The sequence below is a fragment of the Neltuma alba genome, unplaced genomic scaffold, assembly GCF_004799145.2.
Source record: "Neltuma alba isolate B1F8T4 unplaced genomic scaffold, ASM479914v2 tig00007337_pilon, whole genome shotgun sequence".
NCBI lineage: Eukaryota > Viridiplantae > Streptophyta > Magnoliopsida > Fabales > Fabaceae > Neltuma > Neltuma alba.
In genome coordinates this window covers 48,555-70,627 of record NW_021634755.1, presented here as the reverse complement: position 1 = coordinate 70,627, position 22,073 = coordinate 48,555, and the positions used below count along the sequence as shown (strand labels likewise).

At 35.0% G+C, this 22,073-nt stretch overlaps 2 protein-coding genes across 4 annotated transcripts; both read left to right on the top strand.

Annotated features, from left to right (window-relative positions):
- Positions 1-3,804: 3,804 nt before the first annotated feature.
- On the top strand, positions 3,805-5,210 carry LOC114752335 (F-box/kelch-repeat protein At3g24760-like). Its single transcript, XM_028941068.1, has one exon. It carries the CDS (start codon positions 3,869-3,871, stop codon positions 5,180-5,182), a length of 1,314 nt encoding a protein of 437 aa, XP_028796901.1. The 5' UTR covers positions 3,805-3,868; the 3' UTR covers positions 5,183-5,210.
- A 10,929-nt stretch (positions 5,211-16,139) lies between these two features.
- LOC114752326 (ribonuclease P protein subunit p25-like protein) lies at positions 16,140-20,112 on the top strand. Of its 3 annotated transcripts, none has more exons than XM_028941059.1 (8): positions 16,140-16,349; positions 17,916-17,996; positions 18,426-18,514; positions 18,628-18,702; positions 18,907-19,007; positions 19,091-19,180; positions 19,339-19,401; positions 19,732-20,112. In XM_028941059.1, exons 1-8 carry the CDS (start codon positions 16,227-16,229, stop codon positions 19,830-19,832), a joined length of 723 nt encoding a protein of 240 aa, XP_028796892.1. In that variant the 5' UTR covers positions 16,140-16,226; the 3' UTR covers positions 19,833-20,112. The 3 variants fall into 3 exon arrangements, with proteins under 3 accessions (XP_028796892.1, XP_028796890.1, XP_028796891.1); XM_028941057.1 differs by having other exon boundaries at positions 19,091-19,243; positions 19,714-20,112; XM_028941058.1 differs by having other exon boundaries at positions 16,141-16,349; positions 19,091-19,243.
- The last annotated feature ends 1,961 nt before the right edge of the window (positions 20,113-22,073 follow it).

Here is a 22,073-nt window from a genome sequence, read left to right as displayed (position 1 = left end):
CTTAGCCGGGCGGATCACTCTGGCCCAATCAGTACTTTCTACGGTGCCACTATACGCGATGCAGACCACTAGAATTCCGACATCAACTAATGCGAAGTTGCAAAGCATCATCAGAAACTTCATATGGGGATCAAGCGAAAACCATAAAGGCATCTCCCTAGTGCGATGGAAAGATGCCTGCCAGCCAAAGGAAAATGGAGGATGCAGCATAAAAGATTTAGCTCTACACAACTCAGCTTTCCTTATCAAATTAGTGGTGGCAGTGATGTCAAAACCAGAATCTCTATGGGTAAAAGTGCTCCGAGCAAAATACAATTGGCAACCAAACTCAGACCAGCTGCCCAAAGCTAAAACTGGCTCCTATTTGTGGAAGAGCTTGGTTTCGGTTTGGGAGGAAGCTAGCTCGGGCATCAAATGGAGCAGTGGGAATGGAGGCCAAACTCGTTTCTGGGCAGACTACTGGATTGGTAATCAGGGTCCGCTAAAACGCCTTACCTCTGCACCCCTGGAAGATTATGATTTACAGGCAACAATATCCCAGTTTATAACCCCAAATGGCCAGTGGGACCGGAGCAAGTTCGAGAACAAACTCCCCCGAGAGACTGTAGAAGAAATCATGGCAGCGCCAGTACCCCGACGAACTGATCCACCAGCAAAGTGCTATTGGCACCTAGAAAGAAGCGGTGAAGTTTCAGTTAAATCAGCCTACACCCTGCTCACTCAGAATGATTTAAATGAAGAAGAACGTAAATGGGTGTTAGCATGGAGATGGCCAGGACCGAACAGAATTAAAACATTCCTATGGCTAGCCATAGGAGGAAGGCTGCTCACTAACAGCGAGAGAACCAGACGACACATGACGAGCAACGCCTTCTGCGGAATCTGCAACTCAGGCACGGAAGACGTGGACCATGTTCTAAGACGATGCAGGCTAGCGGTGGAATGCTGGAAGCTAATCACGCCTTCCTCACACCTGACACGCTTCAGCATGATTAATCTTTCAGACTGGTTTCAGGAAAACCTCAGCTGTAGGAAGACCAACCCTCAATGGTGTGTCTTATTTGGAGTTATATGTTGGAGGTTATGGAACGCTCGCAACACCCTTATCTTCAGCAACGAGAGGACCCACAGTTTCCGTTTGATCAATGAGGCCATTTCTTTCACTGATCACATTATTACTACCAAGGACTTCCGTAGACAACTGAACTGCCTCTGAAGTCTAGTGCCCTGTCTTTCTTTTATTTCCTTTGTCGTTTTTGTTGGCTTCGAGCTGTAGGCTCCTTGTACATATCTTTGTTTTAATGAATTCCTTTTTACTCAAAAAAAAAAACACAATAATGAAGCAAAGTAACAAGGTGGGTTCACTCGTAAACTGTTATTTCTAAATTCTGAGTTGCTTTTCCAAGTTTAAAGCATTGCACCCCTGCTATTTGCTACTCTGTGTGAAGTCCATGAAATGAGGAAATCTCATTAAATTTAAGATTTTATTGCTCATTTCTATAAATAAAAGGGGAAATCACAAATAAAGACCCTTGAATTAGCAAAATCACTCTATGGTCACCTGAATATGCTAAATTACTATGAGGGACCCGGTCTCAAATTGTAATTATGAAATCATGGCCAAATTACCAAAATACCCCTCTTTAATTTTTTTTTTTTTAAAAGAAAGCCATTGCCTCACCGGAATCCGGCCACCGGCGCCGAAGCTCCGACGGCCGCTTCCGGCCACTGTAGGCGGCCGGACGCCGCGGTCCGGCGCCGGCGGCCGCTTCCGGCGGTCTTCCTTTGTTTTTTTTTTTTGAAACTGTTTTTTTTTTAAATTGGGGGGAAGTGAGGTTGGGGGGATTTGATCCCCCAACCTAATGCTTCCCAAAATAAGGAATGACCATTGAGCCAACAAATTTTTGTTAACATTATGATGCAAAAAAAATATAAGTTAACTCATTTACTCTTGTTCCAGGTGATAACAACAATACATTTGGAAATAACAAGTTCTGATTGTAAAATAACACGTCTGGAATAAAAATTTAACAATATGTTTTTTTATAACAATAAATTTTGTTGCAGGCAATAACAACAATACATTTAAAAATAACAAGTTCTGATTATAAAATAACAAATTTGGGATTAAAATTTAACAACACGTTTTTTTTATAACAACACACTTTATTTCAAGTGATAACAACAATACATTTAAAAATAACAAGTTCTGATTATAAAATAATAAGTTTGGGATTAAAATTTAACAACATGTTTTTTTTATAACAACACACTTTGTTTCAAGTGATAACAACAATACATTTGGAAATAACAAGTTCTGATTATAAAATAACAAGTCTGGAATTAAAATTCAACAGCACCTTTTTTTTTATAACAATTAATTATTTTATACTTTTGGAAAATAAATTATTTATAACTTATAAAAGTACTTGTAATCTATTTAATTTGCTAAAAAAATAATTTTTATCTCCAATTTATAATCAGAACTTGAAGTATAATTTTTTATAGATTAAAAATACTTTTTTATTGTTCAAATTTATAAATAAAATTTAGGGAAAATGGCAACACACTTTTTTAATTTTTTTAAAAAAATTTTTAATCTATATATCTATACAACTTATTATAAATCAAACTACTTCTTATAAATTATAAATAGTACAATTTATTGTGGATTAAAAATACTTTTTGACTGCTTAAATTTATAAACGAAATTTATCTCTAATTTATAATTAAAAATACTATTTTATTCTTTAAATATAAAAACTATTTTTAATATTTAAAGAATGAAATAATATAAAATTTATACTATGATTAATAAATCAAAAATGCCTTATTATAAATACTTTATAATTTATAAGAAGTAGTTTGATTTATAATGAGTTGTATAGATATACAGATTAAAAAGTATTTTTTTAGAGAAATAAATATATTAAAAATATTTTTTATAAGTTATAAATAATTTATTTTTTAAAAGTATAAAATAATTAATTGTTATAAAAAAACGTGTTGTTAAATTTTAATCCTAGACTTATTATCTTATAATCAAAACTTGTTATTTTGAAATGTATTGTTGTTATCACTTGAAACAAAGTGTATTGTTATAAAAAAAACGTGTTATTAAATTTTAATCCCAAACTTGTTATTTTATAATCAGAATTTGTTATTTTTAAATGTATTGTTGTTATTACCTGCAACAAAATTTATTGTTATAAAAAAAATATATTGTTAAATTTTTATTTCAGACGTGTTATTTTACAATCAGAACTTGTTATTTCCAAATGTATTATTGTTATCATCTGGAACAAGAGTAAATGAGTTAACTTATATTTTTTTTTGCATTATAATGTTAACAAAAATTTGTTGGCTCAATGGTCATTCCTTATTTTGGGAAGCATTAGATTGGGGGATCAAATCCCCCCAACCTCACTTCCCCCCAATTTAAAAAAAAAACAGTTTCAAAAAAAAAACAAAGGAAGACCGCCGGAAGCGGCCGCCGGCGCCGGAGCTCCGGCGGCCGGCCGCCGACAGTGGCCGGAAGCGACCGCCGGAGCTCTGGCGCCGGTGGCCGGATTCCGGTGAGGCAGTGGCTTTCTTTTAAAAAAAAAATTAAAGAGGGGTATTTTGGTAATTTGGCCATGATTTCATAATTACAATTTGAGACCGGGTCCCTCATAGTAATTTAGCATATTCAGGTGACCATAGAGTGATTTTGCTAATTCGAGGGTCTTTATTTGTGATTTCCCCTAAATAAAAAAGCATGACTTGGGATTTGGGAACAAGTTGAACGGTTGAAGGGAGGAGGCTGAGATGGGATCTGGAGTCCTGATCTTGCCAGCTACTAATGTCAACGATGATGCCTCTTAAATAAATGAAGCCAGTGCGGCGATTCTCTCTCTCTCTCTCTCTCTCTCCCTCCCTCCCTTCCTCCCTGCCTTGTATCGACTATCGACCCAATCTTCCATTTCCACCTAACCATCATCTTCTCCGGGAACAAAATCTGTCTCTCTCTCCTTCCCTCACTCGGATGACAGAGATCACTCACCTGAGCTCACACCTCATCGAGCTCATCCTCTCCTTTCTTCCTATCCCCTCTCTTATTCGCGCCTCCACTGTCTGCAAGCTCTGGTACTCCATTATCTCCTCCCCCACCTTCTCTTCCATTACCCACCCTCGCTCCCCCCATAACCAACCCTGGTTCTTCCTCTACGGCTTCCACAACATCTCCTCCAAGAACAATCAGTCCTTTGCCTTCGACCCCGTCTCCTATCGTTGGCTTCGCCTTCCCACCTTCTCCGCCCTCCAGCCCCAACAGCAATCCATCACTTCCTTCATCGGAACTAATGGCTTTTTCTTCACTACTGCTCCCAAATTCTGTTACGCTCGAACCCTTAATCCTCTCTGGCGTGCCACTCCTCCGCTCCATTTTCCCCGGACTAACCCTCTTTTGGGTGTTTTCACTGATGGCAGTGATTCCTCCCCTAAGTTTATTGTTGTCGGTGGCGTGAAGTTTATCGGGAATTTGGTTGACATTGAGGAGCGATTAGATTTGGAAATTTACGATCCTCGTTCGGACTCTTGGGAGCTTGGTCCTCCTTTGCCGGCGGATTTTAGATCTGGCAATTCGTCGTCGTCGTTGTCGTCGGCGTTGTTTGGAGGGAGATTTTACGTGCTTGGGATATCTTCGTGCTTTATTTCCTCATTTGATTTGCGTGAACGTGTTTGGAGTGAGGTTCAGACGCTGAGGCCTCCTGAGGTTGTTTTCTCGTTCTTAATTGCGTGCAGGGAAGTGCTTGTTTTGGCTGGTATTCGTAACGCACCTCTTGGACCGTCCTTTAATTTGTGGAAGGTCGATACAAAGACGATGGAGTTAAGTGAGATTTCAGTGATGCCCCATAGTTTACTTTACAGCTTGTTTGATAGTGATGAGGACGACAACTTTGCAAGCCTGAAATGCGTGGGGTTGGGGGATTTTATATATGTTTTCAATGAAGATTATCACAGGGTATATCCAGCTTGTCTTTGTGAGATTGATAGCAAGTCTGGCAGGTGCAATTGGAGAGGAGTGCCCCCTTTGCCATTGCCTGTGAACAAGTTTCACAAGGTCACTAGCTTTTGTTCAACTGTTTCACTGCATAGTATTCTGGGTGAACGAGGACATCCTGCCCTTCTGCAGTCGGCCTGACTGTTCATTCCTCTACCACGGATCCATCGTATGTTAACCATCCTTCCTATAGTATTACTATCATTATGTTTTTGGGGCAGATTATTTCCTCCCGCTTATTTATCTGAATTAGCTGTTTAATTTGAATCTATTTTTGTTTAAAGTACAAGCTTCGTGTTTGCTGTGATCATGAATAACTTCGCACTTCTAATCGTGCTATCTTAAGTGATAAGAACCTCATGGGTCCTGTGCGTATCATATTTTATATTTATATCACATACTGCAACTTAGAGATAAAGTCAAGTGTTTCGGCTAGTCAAATAGATGCGAGCCACTTATCTGGCGTCCTCTTTAAATAGAGGTTGATGCGTCATAGAGAGAGTGAAAAAATCTTATCACAAGTCAGAGAAGATATTTTGCTCAGTAGGATAAGGCTTGTTTAAGGCTTGTTGTCGTTGTTGTAAGTCATAGAAGATATTGTCAAGTTTATGTTTTCTTGAGGAACTGGTAGTGTTTTAGAAGGATGTTATTGGTTGGGTCCAAGACAACCAGAAGGAGGGTATTTGAAGGTATTGTTTTCTTGGCTAAACTTCATCCAGAGACAGTACATTGCTTAATGGACTTGTTTCTTTTGTGGAATGAGATTTAGGGTCCTTTTCAAATTGAATTTGTTGTGAAGTATTATATCTTGTCAGTCTTATATTGGTAATTGAATAATCTATGTACTTCCATGAGTGCTTTTGGAGGAAAAACATGTACTCAGGTCCATGTTGACATTTGTAGCAATTTGAGATTTAAGCAGTTATTAATGGCCCACAGCCACGTTTTCTATGTGTGTATATTTTCTTCATTTTACACGGAATATGTCTATGCGTTTTCCCCACGGGAAAAGAATGCTCATAAAACATGAGGCAGTATTGGGACGAAATAGTTTTCATCTTGAGAAACATGTTATCTATTTCATCTTTCATCATTTTTTGCCGGTTGGGGGTCAACAATATTGGTGCCACTAAATCCATGGCAGGCATGTTCGGCAGCATACCTTTGATAAAATATTTAAAGAAGTGCATGTTTATGTTATGATTGCAATGTATTAACAGAGTAGTCAAAAGTTTATAATTAAGTAAAAGGTTTTATAGTTTTGTCTGTATTTGACTTCGTCCTTTCTCTTCCCTAACTAAACAATCATCTGCAAAATCTTGGTATCTCCTTAATACCGAAAGTCATGGGAATTACTTGCGTTAATAGAGAGCCTGAGGAGTCAGAGACATGATTCATGTTTTCATACTAGTTCCAATGTGGTCGCTATTGAATCTTTGTCCTTCTACTAGAAGGCAAGAGGCATGAAGTGCATTTTCCCTATCTTCTTTTTTTCACTTTTCTGTGTATTGTATAATTTATTGAGGAGACCTACCTCTCTGTTATTGATTCACTAATGGCGTCTGATTCCGTGCTTTCAACAGAAAAAATTATGAAGCAATTCCTTGGGCAAACACTAAAGCATGGGTTGGGATAGCCATATGTTCAAGAATATATAGATGCCTGCTACTCCAACCTTGTTCACTGTTCATTCTCATCTCACGAGTCCAGAAGCTCTCTTTCAACAATATATACAGTGGATGAAACCAGAGTTGCGTTTGTATATGCCTTGTCTGTCTGGGAAATAAATGGCTATTATTAGTGTTCTTAACTGGTATGTAAATGTATTTAGCAAGTGAATTATATTAGTTGTAAATTACGATGTTGGGCTATTATGTTTACAGTATTAGCAGTGTTTTTATTTCTTTCTTTCCAAGCAACTTGGCAAGCTTAGCTAGGTGAAGGTTCTGCCCTGGTAAACTTCTGTAATGTTTTGAATTACTTCATTGCATGTAGAAACATTGTGTATCCATGTGTTTTTCGTAGCAAGCAAATTGATGTATGACCGGTCAGCTGAGGTCTTTTGCACGATAAAGTTAGTCGTCCTGCGTGTGGATTCTTCGGTTTATAAATTGAAGATGCAAATGAACGCATGGCCTGGTGAATTGAAGCACACATGGGTTCAGGGAGATTAATGGAACATTTTGTCCGAGTGACCTTGTTTGGATAATGGCGAGTTAAAAACATCCTTGCCAATCACCAAGGAAGAGGTGGTTGCGTTGTGCAGGATGAGAGCACTCATTTGTTTTCTGTTATTACTACTTGCAGTTTTTAATATAAAAGTTTTTTATATTTATTTTAATCTTAAATATAAGATTTAAATTTATTTTGTCTATCATGTTTATCTTTTTTTTTTCAAGGTAGTTTTTATAATAGTGATAGTTTTAACTAATATACTTAATTAATAAGGACATTTTAGAAAAAATAACACCTATTTACTACAAATAACTAATTTAATTAATTTTTTTAATTTAATTAAATTAGTCAACTAGTTCTTATATTAAGAATTGCAAGTAGTATAAAAATTAGTTTGACATTTGATCTAGTTTTAAATATAAAATTCTAATTTTTTTTTATATTTATTTATTTTTTTAAAGTAATCATTATAATAGTTGCATGTGGCTGATATATATAATTAGTAAGAGTGTTTAAGAAAATAAAGAGTGTTTAAGGAAATAACTAACTAAATTAATTTTCTTAATTTACTTAAATTAATTAATTAGCTTTTATATTAATGATTAAAGATGGTATTATGTGCAGTCCTAAATACAAGGGTTAATTGACTAATTTAAATAGATTAAGAAAATAAGTTAAGTTAGTTATTTGTAATAAATATGTGTTATCTTTTCTAAAATATCCTTATTAATCAAGTGAAAAAAAATCTATAAATGTGAGAGATAAAGTGGATTGGGATCTTATATTTAGTATTAAAATAAAAATTAAATGAGATATTATATTAGTGATGGAAGGTAGTGTGTTTGTGCCGCTAGTGCTGCATCTGTATCTGCAACGATGAGGTCCTGCTTAGCAAAATGTAACGGCCAATCCTCTTTACGTCATGAACTGTAGTAGTCTTTAAGTGGACATGCGGTATGGTAAATCCAATCTCTTCAGCGCCACGAGAGAGGAAGAAACCTTCCGAAAGCACCTGCAAGTTTCAAGAACAAGACCAAGCACAAAGAATTGAACCAATTATTGCGAATTTGTGGTTATTAACAATTATAACCATATCTGGCATCTGCCTCTACAAAGCATCCACGTAGATGGAAACTTTTGCTTGCTTGCAGCTTCGAAAGCAACAAATGAATATGGTTTCACGATGGGACCCTCTCAGGCCTTTTCTCTCCGTTTTCGGCGTCCCACCTCAGCCAAGCCCTCATGCCCTTTACAACACTTGCCGTTGATAGATCCGTCACACGCATAAAACACTGCGGCCAGGTCCAACGCTGCCGTTTTGGATGCAAACTGAGGGGAGTTGATTTTTGTTTTTTGTTTTTGTTTTGAAGTATTTTTTTTTTCAATAGGATGGAGTGTTTTAAAATAATTTTTAGTACACTTACCACACTAAAAGATTTTTTAGAAACATCTGTGGGAATTGAAAGACGCGCAACGGAAGATAAATTTTAAAATTTTCAATCCCTTGCTCGGATCTACCGATTGTGTTTAAGTCAAGTAGTAAGAAGTATTATTACCTTCGATGTTTGGTTTCTTGGCGGCTCGAGGATTCCGCCATTCAGGATGTCTCTGCTCGCCTCTTTTATCGCTCGAAGTCGACAACTTTGGTCGGCTTCCTCTACTGGTATCCACACGAACAACTTTCCAACCACGAACGACGTGCTAGCGCCTTTGTCCGTCTAGGGTTTTTCGAAGAATCCATCCTCCCTTCTCTATTTTTGGCCGTCTCTTATCTGCAAGTGCTTTTACTCTCATACCCAAAACCCTAGCTCCTAATATCATATATATAGGATGCTATAGGTATTATGAATGATATTTAATTTTAAAATTAATCCTAAATTAATTCCGAAATTAATACAATATCAAATATTGCCTAATTAGATAAGAGAACAATTAAATAAATATGGTTTATATTAAATCCGTCTCACAGATTTAATTCACCTATTTATTTAATTCAAAATAAAGATATGACGGAATTAATTTATATAGATCTAATTTATCCTTATAAATTAAATATAACAATTAATATCTCTTATATTTATATAATATGTATATATATATACGAATTTATATATATATATACACACATCCACCCTATATTATTCATTGAATCTGGACATCGTAACTAGTGTTGGGCTATTTTGTGTGCGACCCTGTAGGCCTATATGAAGTTGGCAGTGGGTCATTAACTATAATGACTCACAAGTCGTAAGCGGTCTCTAGCAAGACATTACGACTACCCAAATCATATGAGGATCGTTGAACGATATAACCTTTCATACAACCATATCACGTCCCTTTTGTCACACGACATTTTGGTCATGGATGAGGCATGAAGAACGTCATCCTCCTATTCATAACCGTTACTTTCTCGATCCCTGAGTAGTCTGAGTATAGAAACGGAACTACCTTTCCATTATAGTATGGCCATACATTTCTCAGACTTACTCATCGAGGGGCCCAGTAATATCTCTCTACGAATGTGAGGGACAAATTCCATCTTGACCATTCACATTCCTCCGTATGAAAAACCACTAAGCCTGAACATAGTCTTTATGATCACTCGGTCAAAAGTGACTTTTGACTAGGTCAAAGCTGAGCGTTTCTCATGTAAGAATCCATGATGATCTCAGGTCAAAGGGCACAGTGACATGGTTTGTATATGAGAGAAGCTTATGACTTAACCCATACAGCTCTCTCATAGCGGGTCGGTCCAATACCTTGTACTCTTACATGTGCCTATGACTTTAATTTACATCTCTATATATCTTTAAAGTCATACTGGTCTTATTTCATCTCTGCTCCCACATAGATGACCGACCAGGGACATTTAGGATAAATCATGAGTTATCCAATGATAGTCATCACAGTAAACATGCAAATAATATGATAATATAATTAATAAATTCATAAATCAACAATGTTCATAACACAATGATTGGCCCCTAGGGCACAATTTCCAACAACATCTTGCATCCTAAAATAATTTTTTTATACTTAACATACTAGAATATTTTTCAATAGCATTCAGTATCCAATATTTACCTTAAAATATTTTTTTAGTAACATCAGTATCCTAAAATATATTTCTTAGTAGAAAAGCACCCTAAATCCAGGACACTATTTGCTACTTCAAAAATACTTTTTAGGTAAAAACTAATTTATGATATTGGATGTAACTAAAAATATTTGATGATGTTCAGTGTAACAAAAATTATCTTAGGACATTAGATGCTCTTGAAAAAATATTTTAGTGTGTTGAGTACACCACTAAACGTATTGGATGCTTTTGAAAAAAATATTTTAGGGTGTTTAGTATCTCAAAAATTATTGTAGGATATTGTATACTACTGAAAAAATATTCTAGGATGCTGAGTTTTTTTTTTGGCCATTCAAGAGGCTCCTGAAAGAAATGTTCTAGCTTGCTAAGAGTATCAAAAATTATTTTAGGTTGCTAAGTGTACTAAAAATTATTATAACATCCTAGATGGTATTAAAAAAAAATTTTAGGATGCTGAGTATAAAAAAATTAGTTTAAAATGCAAAGTGCTTCTAAAAAATCTTTTTATGTGTTAACTATACTAAAAATTATTTTGGAATATCAAATGTTACTAAAAAAACCTTCAAAATAAAAGATGAAAAAAAAAGCAGCATTCGGCACCTCGTTTTGTGTTTTGGGCAGAGGAGGAGATCTGGTGGCGGAGAGAAGCCAGGTCCGGAGAGACGCGTTGAACCGTCCCCACTCGGCAAGTTTCAATGCCCTCGTAGTGGACAGAAACAACATGCGATTGGATTTTAACAAGGCTTGGCTGTGTGGCTTTTTTGGGAATTCCAATCCTATTCCGTCGTGAATCATGGTGCGCGTTGAGGCTCTTGGCAGTTGGCATTCGCGCCACAGATGACCAAGTAAAAGGCAAGAAATTTTGATGCCATTCTTCAAATTTGCTCTAGTTTTTGTTTGGAAATCCATCTTAAAAGATGTTTGGGTAAGATTAAAATCATAGTTGTAGAAATGCTTTTACGGTATACGAAGTAAATAGATTGAGAAATTTATCTCGATTTGCGAAAAAGTATTTCTGAAAAGTGATTATTGGGGTATCCAAACATAGTTTTAGGATACTAAAATTTCAAATTGATCAACTAAATATTCTTAAGTCAATTTAAGAAATGTTTGAATACAAACAAAACTATAGTTTTAAAAATAATGTTAAAATATAGAAAGCAAGTACTCATCTGGTCCTATTTATAAGGCACTTCTAACATGTTTTACACAGATCAAGAAAAATCTTAAACTACATTAACTCTTTGTTAAAATATAACAACTTTTCAACTTTACCCCTATTTAATATATACTCCTTTCAAAAAAAAAAAAGCTACCTACACTATAATAAATAAAAGATAATATGGTACATTCATGGTAAAAATTTAATGAAGTGACTTATAAATATGACTAAAAAAATCTTCTCTATCTACTCTATAAATAGGACCAGAAGAGAGTACATAATAAGAGTTTTATCTCGATTGGCATAAAAAGTAGGGAAGTCCAACACCCCCAGGTAATTAATTTGGGATTTTGTGAATGTTTTATGTTTACAACATTGCCCCCCAATTTGTTTTTTTTTTCAAAGCCACCTCTTTTTTCACCGTCCCTTGATGCCATCTCAGCTGGCAACTTGTTGATCTTTAATGCTAGCGCCCATGGCAATTTTAGTACAAAACTTTTTGTTGTAAATAACTAATAGGGATTTGTGAATAGTTAAATTTAACTTGTTAATGTCTAAATTTACCTTGTAATTACAGGTTTGAAGAATACCAATTTTGCATAAAAATTTTGTTGTGAATAATTAATGAGAACTTGTGAATTATTGAAGGGAAAAAGATTAAAAAAAACCCTTAAATATATAAAATTTCATATCAATATTAGTGAAAAGCAGGATCTCATATCAAAACAGGGGTATTGATTTGCTCTTTTCAAATGTTGGCAAAAAAAAAAAAGCATGCCCTTGATAAATTGACAAAAGGAAAGATAATACAGAAAATAAGTTAGAATAGTCTATTTGTATAAATGTATTGTCAATTGATATGAAAAAGTTGTCAACACACTTAATAAAGGGACAACATGTGATTTGTCAAAGTTTCTCAATTGGTTTAACCTATAATGAATTTTGTTGATTACTTGTTGTCAATATATATAATTGTTGTCAATATATTTAAAAGAGTAGTCAATGGTTCTAACTAGTTGGCAGCAATTAATTTGCCCAAGTTTGCCAATTAGTTTGCCCTGTAATAAAATTTCTTAATTACTTGTTGTTGATATATATAAAAGTATTGTCAATCTATTTGGAAAAGTTGGCAATGCACCCAACAAAGTTGTACTGAATTTTTCTAATTATTTGTTTTTATACATAAAAAAAGTGTTGTTAATTTATTTGAAAAAGTCGTCAACTAGCCTAACAAAGTTGTTAATCTATTTATGTGATGGCAATTGGTGCGCTTCGTTACAAATTTTCCACATTACTTGTAGTGAATACGTATAAAAGTGTTGTTAACCAATAAACATTACATAATTCAAGTGGTGTTTTTCAAATATAAGTAAGCACCAGATACATAGTTGTCAAAAAGTTTAATAAAGTAGTAAACACCTAATTCATATATTATCATCACATAATCCAACCAACAACAATCTTGCTCACTGCTTGGACTAGTGCTACCACTTTGTTGATTTTTTCTTTGTTCAAGCAACTTCAAAGCTTTAACCCTTTTTTTTTTTGTCACAAAAGAATGAGTCAAAGTTTCCGTCAATTAGACCACACCATCTTCAACAAGGCGTTTAGATTTGCAAACTCACTTCGTTATATATTTATACATATATATATCTTCATCATCTTAATGATTCCTTAGAGCACAGCTTAGGCAAACCCAAAAACAATAAAGACCAGCTAATCTTTATGGAGATTAGGCGCTCCTTCCTATTTCTTAATCATCAAGATGATTATTCATTCTTCTACAACTTGTATTCTGAGATAAATTCTGGTTCCAACATGAACAACAAAAGGAATATTTCCAGTTTGTTGATTCTATCCTACAACAAAATCGATTGGTGACTCTTAGAAGCTACCTTAGAGTCTTTTCTGCATCAGAGAGGATGACGGAGATGACAAGAAGCAGCTAGAGAAAAAGGAAGCCATGGATTTTGATTGAAACAAATCCATGTTTGAGGGTAACTATAAGCAACAAGCTCAAACTATGATTAACTATTACGTGCAGCTTTAGGACCCTTACGCCGATATGAATGAGTTCCACCATTTGGGAACCAAAAGAGCTCATTATCATTCGACCTTTGCCTTTGTTTTTGACAATGTGTGCTTTGAAGTTCTGGCACCGATGAGGTTTGGATCGTCTTCTTTGGATATGTGCCATTGCTAGCTATGGGGAAGGAACAACGAAAGGAAGGTGGGAGAGGGAGAGAGAAATAGTAAGGAGGGGAGAGAGTTAATCTGGCAGGTTGATGGTGAGGTTGTTGTGAGAGGAAGAGAGAAAGAGTGAGGATGGGAGAGAGAAATCAGAAAAAGAATAGGAGGGGAAAGAATTAACTAGAGGGCACAGTGGTCAATTAACATCATTCCAAAATCCCAATTTAACACCTATAGCTTGACTTGGATTGGTATTATTGAGGTAACTAATTTGGGTTTTACAAATGTTGAGGGCATTTTATGGGATTTTTCCATTGCTAAATTAAACTTGTCAATTGCTAATTATGTCTTTTGATTGAATTACATCATGAACTCATTGGAGAACGCAACTTTATTGCAAAAGTTTTGTTGTGAATAAATAGTGAGAACCTGAGAATTGTTAAATTGAATATGATAATTTCTTAGCATGTATTGTGATTGAATAACAACAAAGGTTTACTAAACAATGCAATTTTAAAGCCACATTTTTTTAAATTCACAACGAAACTCTTGTAATAAAGTTGCACTATTCAATAACGCTTTTGTTATTGTTCAAGATATACTTAAAAAATTAACAAATTCAATTTAATAATTCACAAATTCTTATTAATTTTCACAATAAACCTTATGTAAACAATCTATTTTGTAGAAAATTAATGAATATTAATTTATCGTAATTCAATTGTCACTCTATAGCCCCACCCTCTCTCTCTGTATATACAATGGATAAAAAAAAAAAATCTATTCATGAATTGTTTATAAACCGTGAGCATTGTATATTGAGTTTTATATATTCTAAATTCCGAGTTTAATATTTAACGTGCACAAAATAAAATTGCATCTGTCTCAAACATTATCTTATATTTGTCTAATATGGGGTCTGAAGTTCGGAAAAGTAAATGCAAATATTTATAATTGATAAATAGTTTAATTTATTTGAATTTTGGGTGAAGAGGCAATTTTACTTGTTGTATTATGGCTTCAAGCTATTTAATAAAATAAAAAATCAAATATATATGATTTCTGATCATAAGATAGAAAATCAAAAGTGTATAGCTTCTAACTGTAATATAGAAAATCAATGCTATATGACTTGTAACCATTTAATCTGAAAAGAATGAGAAGTCAGAGTTATATGGCTTCTGGCCATTTAATTTCAAGGAGATAGAAAATCAAAATCATAAAAAGATTGCAAGTATCGATTGAAACTTCAAGTTCTATTAAAATAGTGACGTCAGATTACAGAGGAACAAAGAAAAAAAAAATTTCTCCCATCACAAGTAGTTTGAAAGGTATAATATCCCCGTCAAAATTAAATTATAGCTCTAAAATGTAAAGTGAAATCTTCAATCTTAGCTATGAAATCTGATATATAAAGCATCAATAGAAGATCTTTTCAATTCTATGTAATGGCTCGATTATCCTAAAAGGGCGATTACAAATATGAATACTTCAAAACACCATATATATGATGTTTGAGATATTTTCATTTGAATAGAGCAAATGATACTCTAGAACAAAAACTTATAGAGGTGATGCTCTGAAGTTATATTGAGGATGAAAGATATATCATATATACCTTGGTTACAGTAGTTTCGTGTTGATAATTTGTTATAAAACTAAGGGAGAATAAAAGACATGAGTATTTCTCATTTCATTCAAGGATGGTGAATACATGATACATAACCTCTATTTATAGGTATAACTTTATATTTTTGATAGAATCTGCAGATTACATAATAATAAGAGATAATTATAAGATATAAAAATAATATGAGATATTGGAGATGATAGGAGATATAGAAGATAATAAAAGATATATAGATATCCATAAAGATATTATTATATTCATAACACATAACACATTAGGATTTTTCTGGTCCAAAAATAATATAAGGATTTAAGGCTTAAAAAAAAGAATATGAGAATGTACCAAAATAAAAATTAAATTTATCTCAGTTAATATTTTTAATTAGACAGTACCTATATACATATATACTCCTCCGGTCCTAATTATAAGACCCAATTGACTTATTTGAGGAGATTAAGGAGTAAGTTAAGTTGGTTATAAATAAATAAGTTATTCCTAAAATATCCTTGCTAATTAAGTATATTGGCTAAAACTATCATTATTAGAAGGATTATCTTGGAAAAAAATACATAAATATAAGAGAGAAAAGGATTGGGTCTTATAATTAGGACCAAATAAAAAGTCAAATGGGTCTTATAATAAGGACCGAAGAGTATATATATATATATATATGTATGTGTATATATAGATAAGATTGAGTCATGCAGGCAGTCAGATCCGAGCGGTTGGTGGATTGCACGCGCTGCAACGAGGAATTCCGATTCCCAGATTCAGAGGTGCCATTTTAAAAGTTGGTTCCTACTGAGGCTCTTGAGAAACTATAGAAAGCACGCTGAGGTTTTAGAGCCCTTTACTTTGCTATCAACTAGGGTTTTAAGGTTAGGGTTTTCACCTCTTCCCCCCTCTCTCTCTTCCGATTCCGGAAGCCATGGATAGGTACCAGAAGGTTGAGAAGCCAAAACCCGAATCGCCGATAAACGAGAACGAGATCCGAATCACCACCCAAGGCGCTATCAGAAACTACATCAGCTATGCCACCTCTCTTCTCCAGGTATCCTTTATTTGTTCCCTTTTCTTTTGCTTTAGGTTAATCTCCTTTGCTTTTCCCCGTGTTTTCGGGTTTCATTTCCTTCCCTTTTGGATTGTATGTTGATTCAATTTATCTGCATTCCGGTGGATTTCTTGATCAGTGATTAATGTACGCTGCTAGTCCTACTTTAGTTGTGATTACCTGCTGTGATTTCTTTTGTTTTTGAGTAGTACCTCTATTCATCTATGTTTAAGATTTTTTTTTTTTGGTTACATGGCTAGCAGAATTGTCTATTGGTTTTGAACAATGGACTGATATAGTTCCTATGTGCGTGAATTCCTCCCCTCTTCTTGTTCTACTCGATATATTCGTTTCGATTTATTGATTGTGACATGTCAATCTGCGTTCCTTAGGTTCATTGAATGAGGAATAGTTGTTCGTTATTGATGCCATTTTAGCCGTTAGGGCTATTTGTAACGCCTTTTGTTTTTTTGTTTTCCCCTTCAAACCCTATTTCGATTTGGTCTATAGATTGATACAGTCCATCTACATTCCCATCTGTTCACTGAATAATGAAGGCCGTTGGTTAACAATCCGATTTGCACCGTTAAGACTATTGGTAACACCTCTTTTCTTTTTTGGTAGTAACTGTCTCTCCTTCTGGTGGGTAAGGGTCGTTTGTTTCCTTTTTACGTTGCTTGCGTAGTGCTGTTTTAATTTTAATCAATGGACTGATCGAATCTCTACAGGAGTGACGTCCTTACGTTTTCCCCTCAATTATTACTATAAGCCCTCAAAACTGGTACCTGAGATTTGTGGATAGGTAGATGCATTTTTATTCCCATTTAACTACTTGGTTGTGTATTTCTCTACCGTTTGTGTCTCATTTTGTAAAATTTAGTCAACCTTTTGCAGCAAAAACTAGATTCACTGGGGCCATCCTACTTCTTACCTTCATGATTTCTATTTAAGAGTTGAAGCAATCCCATCCAAATCCGCGATGAGATATTTCACTGGCTGTTGTTCTTTCATGAACATGTCTTGCACTATGTCAAACTGCAGTGTGTTTTTAAGACAAGTTGAGTGGGCAGCATGGTTAAGAGGGTGCCTAAGATGCAAGTTGCAGTGACTTGCATCTGAACTGTATCTGGCAATATTGATAGTCTGCACTTCTTACACTTATGTGCTCCTTGTGGCGTAGGAGGAGCTAGATTTTCCATTATATTGCCCTATGTTACTGAGTGAACTGTGAATCTAGATGAAGCAGCTTTATTTAAGAGGGACAACCGTTTTGTTTTTTGGGTTCGTTTTCATGTGTGCATTTACCTTTGAAAATTTTTTTCTCCCTAAGTTGCCATTTTGCATGATAACATTCATATTTCATAATATACTGGGGACATTTCTTTGTTGGGAAGTAGCTTGGTGTTGATTGATTTTAATTGATGGAAGTTTTCTTTGATCTGATTTATAAATAACCTTGTCACATATGATAACATTTTTTCTGTTGTTTTTTTCTGAGTGATATAATATCGTAGTCTCTCCTGTTAGTAATTGCCTACTTTGTTATTGATGAATTTTTCACTTCAGGAAAAACATGTAAGAGAGATTGTCTTGAAGGCAATGGGACAGGCAATCAGCAAGACAGTTGCCATTGCCGAGATTTTAAAGGTTCGTCTTCTTCTGAAGACCCACCCCCCAGCACCCACACAATGTTATTTTGATGCAACAGAGAAAAGCATTTGTGACCAAGGAAAAGAGTAGACCGTGTAAAAGCATGCAAAAATTAGATGGCAAGGCAAAAATTATGTTGGGAGTGCTATCCTAGGAGTCCAAAATTCTTAAATTTGACTTGATAGAACTAGGTATCAGAGATTGTATTAAAAAAATAAAAATACATGGAATGGCATGGGTGTCTATATCCTGTGGCAAGAGGTCTAGAAAATATAGCATGCAGTCATGATGGGGAAACATATGGGAAGTCGCCTGGCCAGTCACCCAAATTGTTCTCAGAAAGCAAAACATGTCAAACTCCTCAAAATACTGGATATCTTGGGATTCATATTGTTCTCATTCTGGCTGTATTTCTGTCCTAAACAGAAGAGGATTCCCCGGCTGCATCAAGATACTGCAATCAGCTCAGTAAGCATAACGGATGTGTGGGAACCCATTGAAGAGGGTCTTGTACCGTAAGATATAATTATTGACTCTTGAGTTTAAAGATTCAGACTTCAGAGTGCATGCACTCTGTTTTTCTCTTAATTTTATATCAGAAGTCGTTGAACATTAGTGTTTGATGCAGCGTGGAGATGACTCGCCATGTCTCTATGATCTCAATCACCTTATCAACTAGAGAGTTAGACAAAAACTCTCCAGGGTAGGTAGTTCAAGGACTTGTAGTCTCATATACCCAATTATGCTCCTTTTCACTCAAAATTTGCTGCTATAGTATATCGCAAAAAAGAATATACATATTTCCTGCTATAATGGCCTGTTGGATCTAATTTTCAAGCATAGCTTGTAAGCTTCTGGATATATGGATTTGACATCGTTAGGATGCTGTCTCTGGCTTTCTCCACAGGTACCAAGCTCCGTATAATGTGGAGCAATCAAAGCCGCAATTCAATTATCAGCAACAACAGCCAAAACCATTACGTGGTCCATATAATGCTGTAAATGAAGGTGACCTATTAGAATTGCAAGAACGTAGTTGAGCGTTAAAGTTTCTTGTATACATATCATAGACACATTATCCTTTTCTTCAGACTCATATGGTCGAGGCCGGGGTCGAGGAAGAGGGAGAGGAAGAGGATGGGGAAGGGGTGGATATGGCTATCAAGGTGGAAATTATCAAGGTAGTTATGGAAATTATCAAGGCGGGTATGGGTATTACCAGGGTGGATATGGAAATTACCAAGGTATGGATTTTGACATGAAATTTTGTTCCTTATTTGCTATTATTTGTTTCATAGCCTGGTATATATCTTGGTTTTCATGTGTCATTTCTTGGCAGATAATGGTGGATATTCAAATCGGGGCCGTGGTGGTGGGAGAGGAAGAGGTTGGGGTTATCGTGGTAAGCTTATCTTGATTGTACATCCTATATCTCTGAATTCAAAATTATGACATTCAGTGGGCAAAAAAACTGCTCTCTTAGGCTGGATTTTCCACTTTTTGTGTGTGTGTGTGTGTGGCTCTCTTAGGCTGGATTTTCCACTTTTGTGTGTGTGTGTGTGTGTGTGTGTGTGAAATTGTGGGATCTATATGTATACATGTTTGTTTCACCAGAAGCCACCCCTCTAAATATGAGAAAACTGCATTTGTGGGATCTATATGTATACATGTTTGTTCAGTCTCGCAGTAGTGATGATCCGTATGCGATTCACAGGTACTGGTTATGAAAGAGGTACTGGTTATGAAAGAGGAAGAGGTGGAGGCAGGGGTTATAGCCGTGGTCGAGGACGAATGGGAGGACGTTCTTCAAGGGGTGGTGGCAACCAGGCATGATGTTAGTTGATTTTCTTTCCGTTCCTTCTAAATGCTTGCCCGGTGCGTGAATTGTTATCAGAATACCATGTTGATAGTGTGATTTGGCTCATGATCCTGCATTATTAAGCAGTAGTTTATGTTGTCTAGTGATTAAGTTGATATGGGCAAGGTTTTGCGCATCTCTTTTTTAGCTGGAAAGCGTCTAGTTCTGATGTTTGCTGCAATTCATTTCAACTAAATGGTTTCCTACACCATATTTGTATTTATCTTCAGTTTCTATATATGATCCTTTCCTGAATGTCCAATCTTTCATGACGGATGCCTGAGCCGTAAGTGCCCCACCTGTCTGGGGTGCAATTTATGTTGATGCCATGTGAAGAAAGAGCAAATGCAAAGACTGCAGTGGTGTAACGCCTTGGTAGTTTAACCGTTATATTAAATTTGGATTTTTTGGGACTCTATTAAATTTGGATTTGAATACTACGAAAACTTGAACCTAGGACGAAACTTGTGGTGAATGCAACGCCAAAGCTATTGTTTCCAAGGGCAAATCTTCCTTGTAGAATTCCGCACCTTCTCCATCATAAATCATCTAAAAAACATCACTTGTGCTTATGAAGGTTTCTTTTAACCAACCATATGTGCACACGAACTTTGGGCCAAATCACACCCACACGCACACTAACTGAGCTAACAAAGATAACTCTAGGGATATAAATACAGAGATTGAAAATAGGTAAGAAACAAAAAACCAAACGGGATATTAAATCAGTTGAAGAAATAGTTTAAGGGCTAGTGGTTACACTGAGGTTAGACCGGAGTTAGGCCAGTTATATTAAAATAATATAATTTAATTGATAATAATAAAACATAGCAACATTAATAATTATTTATAACAAAATATGAGAAAATATAACAATAATTTAATTACAACAAACAACAAAATACAACAATATTAAAAATATTTATCTTTGCAATTTTTAATCACTAAAATTCAAAATATTATATTTGATGTAAAAGTTTTTATTTGGTTATATAAATTTTTTAATGAAAGTAATATAAAAAACATCCTTTACCTCTTCCAGACGTTCTTTTTATTTTTTTTGGGCATATCATGAGAGATAAACAATCAAATCAAACATGAGGCTTTGAAAAACCAAAAAAATAGGGAAAAAAAATTACATTGAGCCTGCAAAATAGAGTCTAATAGGGAATTCAGACCAGTTTTTTATTTTGTTCTTTCAAGGCAGTACATTTCGTCTCTTTCTCCTCTTTTTCCTTTTTCAATTTTTCTATTTCATTTGTTTCTTCTTCCACCGGCTCTCTTCAAGTTCAAACTCTGCACTTTTCCTTCTTCTTTGATGGACGATGGGGTTCAGAAAGCAAAACCAACAAGGACGTGGCTCTTTACCTCCAAGAAATGATCGGCAAGCTCCTCTTTTTTTTTTCCTCTCCGTCTCGTCCTTCTTAACTTCTTTCTCCTCCTCAATTTTGGACGTCCTTCTTCCTTCAGATCTGATATGTTTTTTTTGTAGTTCTTATTTCACCTCTTCTTCCTCTGTTGGGACTTGGGAGGCAATCCAAAAAAAAACCAATAACACAATCTAGCCGCCGGTTACCCGGTTTAAAACCGGTTTTTATTGGTTTAGTCAGATTGTTATTGATTCATTCCATACCCGGTTTAGTAAGCAAATCATATCGGATTTCAGTCTGATTTACTGATTTTCAGGTTAAACCAGCTGGTTCGGTCTGATTTTTTTTTATCTTGAAAATAGGTCATTAGGAATGAGAACACAATGTTGAAGGAAAAATCTGATAATAATAATGATATCATGGTAATTTGGCTGTGTACTAAAACCGTGACTAGTTTACCAAAAATGGTGTACATTAACTTATTGTTAAAAGGAACTGGTTTGTCCGTAATCATCATTAATTATGGTTATATTTCCTCAGTTATAAATATAAAATCTATTTTATAGTATGATTTTACACTACAAAATGGGTTGAGGAGTAATTTAAACACTAAATTAGAGTTGAGTCCATAGCACTAGCAGTAAGCACTAATCAGATATTCTTGAATACATGAGGGCACCTGGTATAATAAACACAATAAGTTAATTGAAAAATTAAAGCCGATCGAATTTCAATTTCCGGTTTCCATATTTGTAAATATATTTATAATGTGATTGAAAATAAGAAATAATCCCATTATCTTCAAACATGGTACATAATTTATTTTAAGCTTTTGTCCTTTTTATA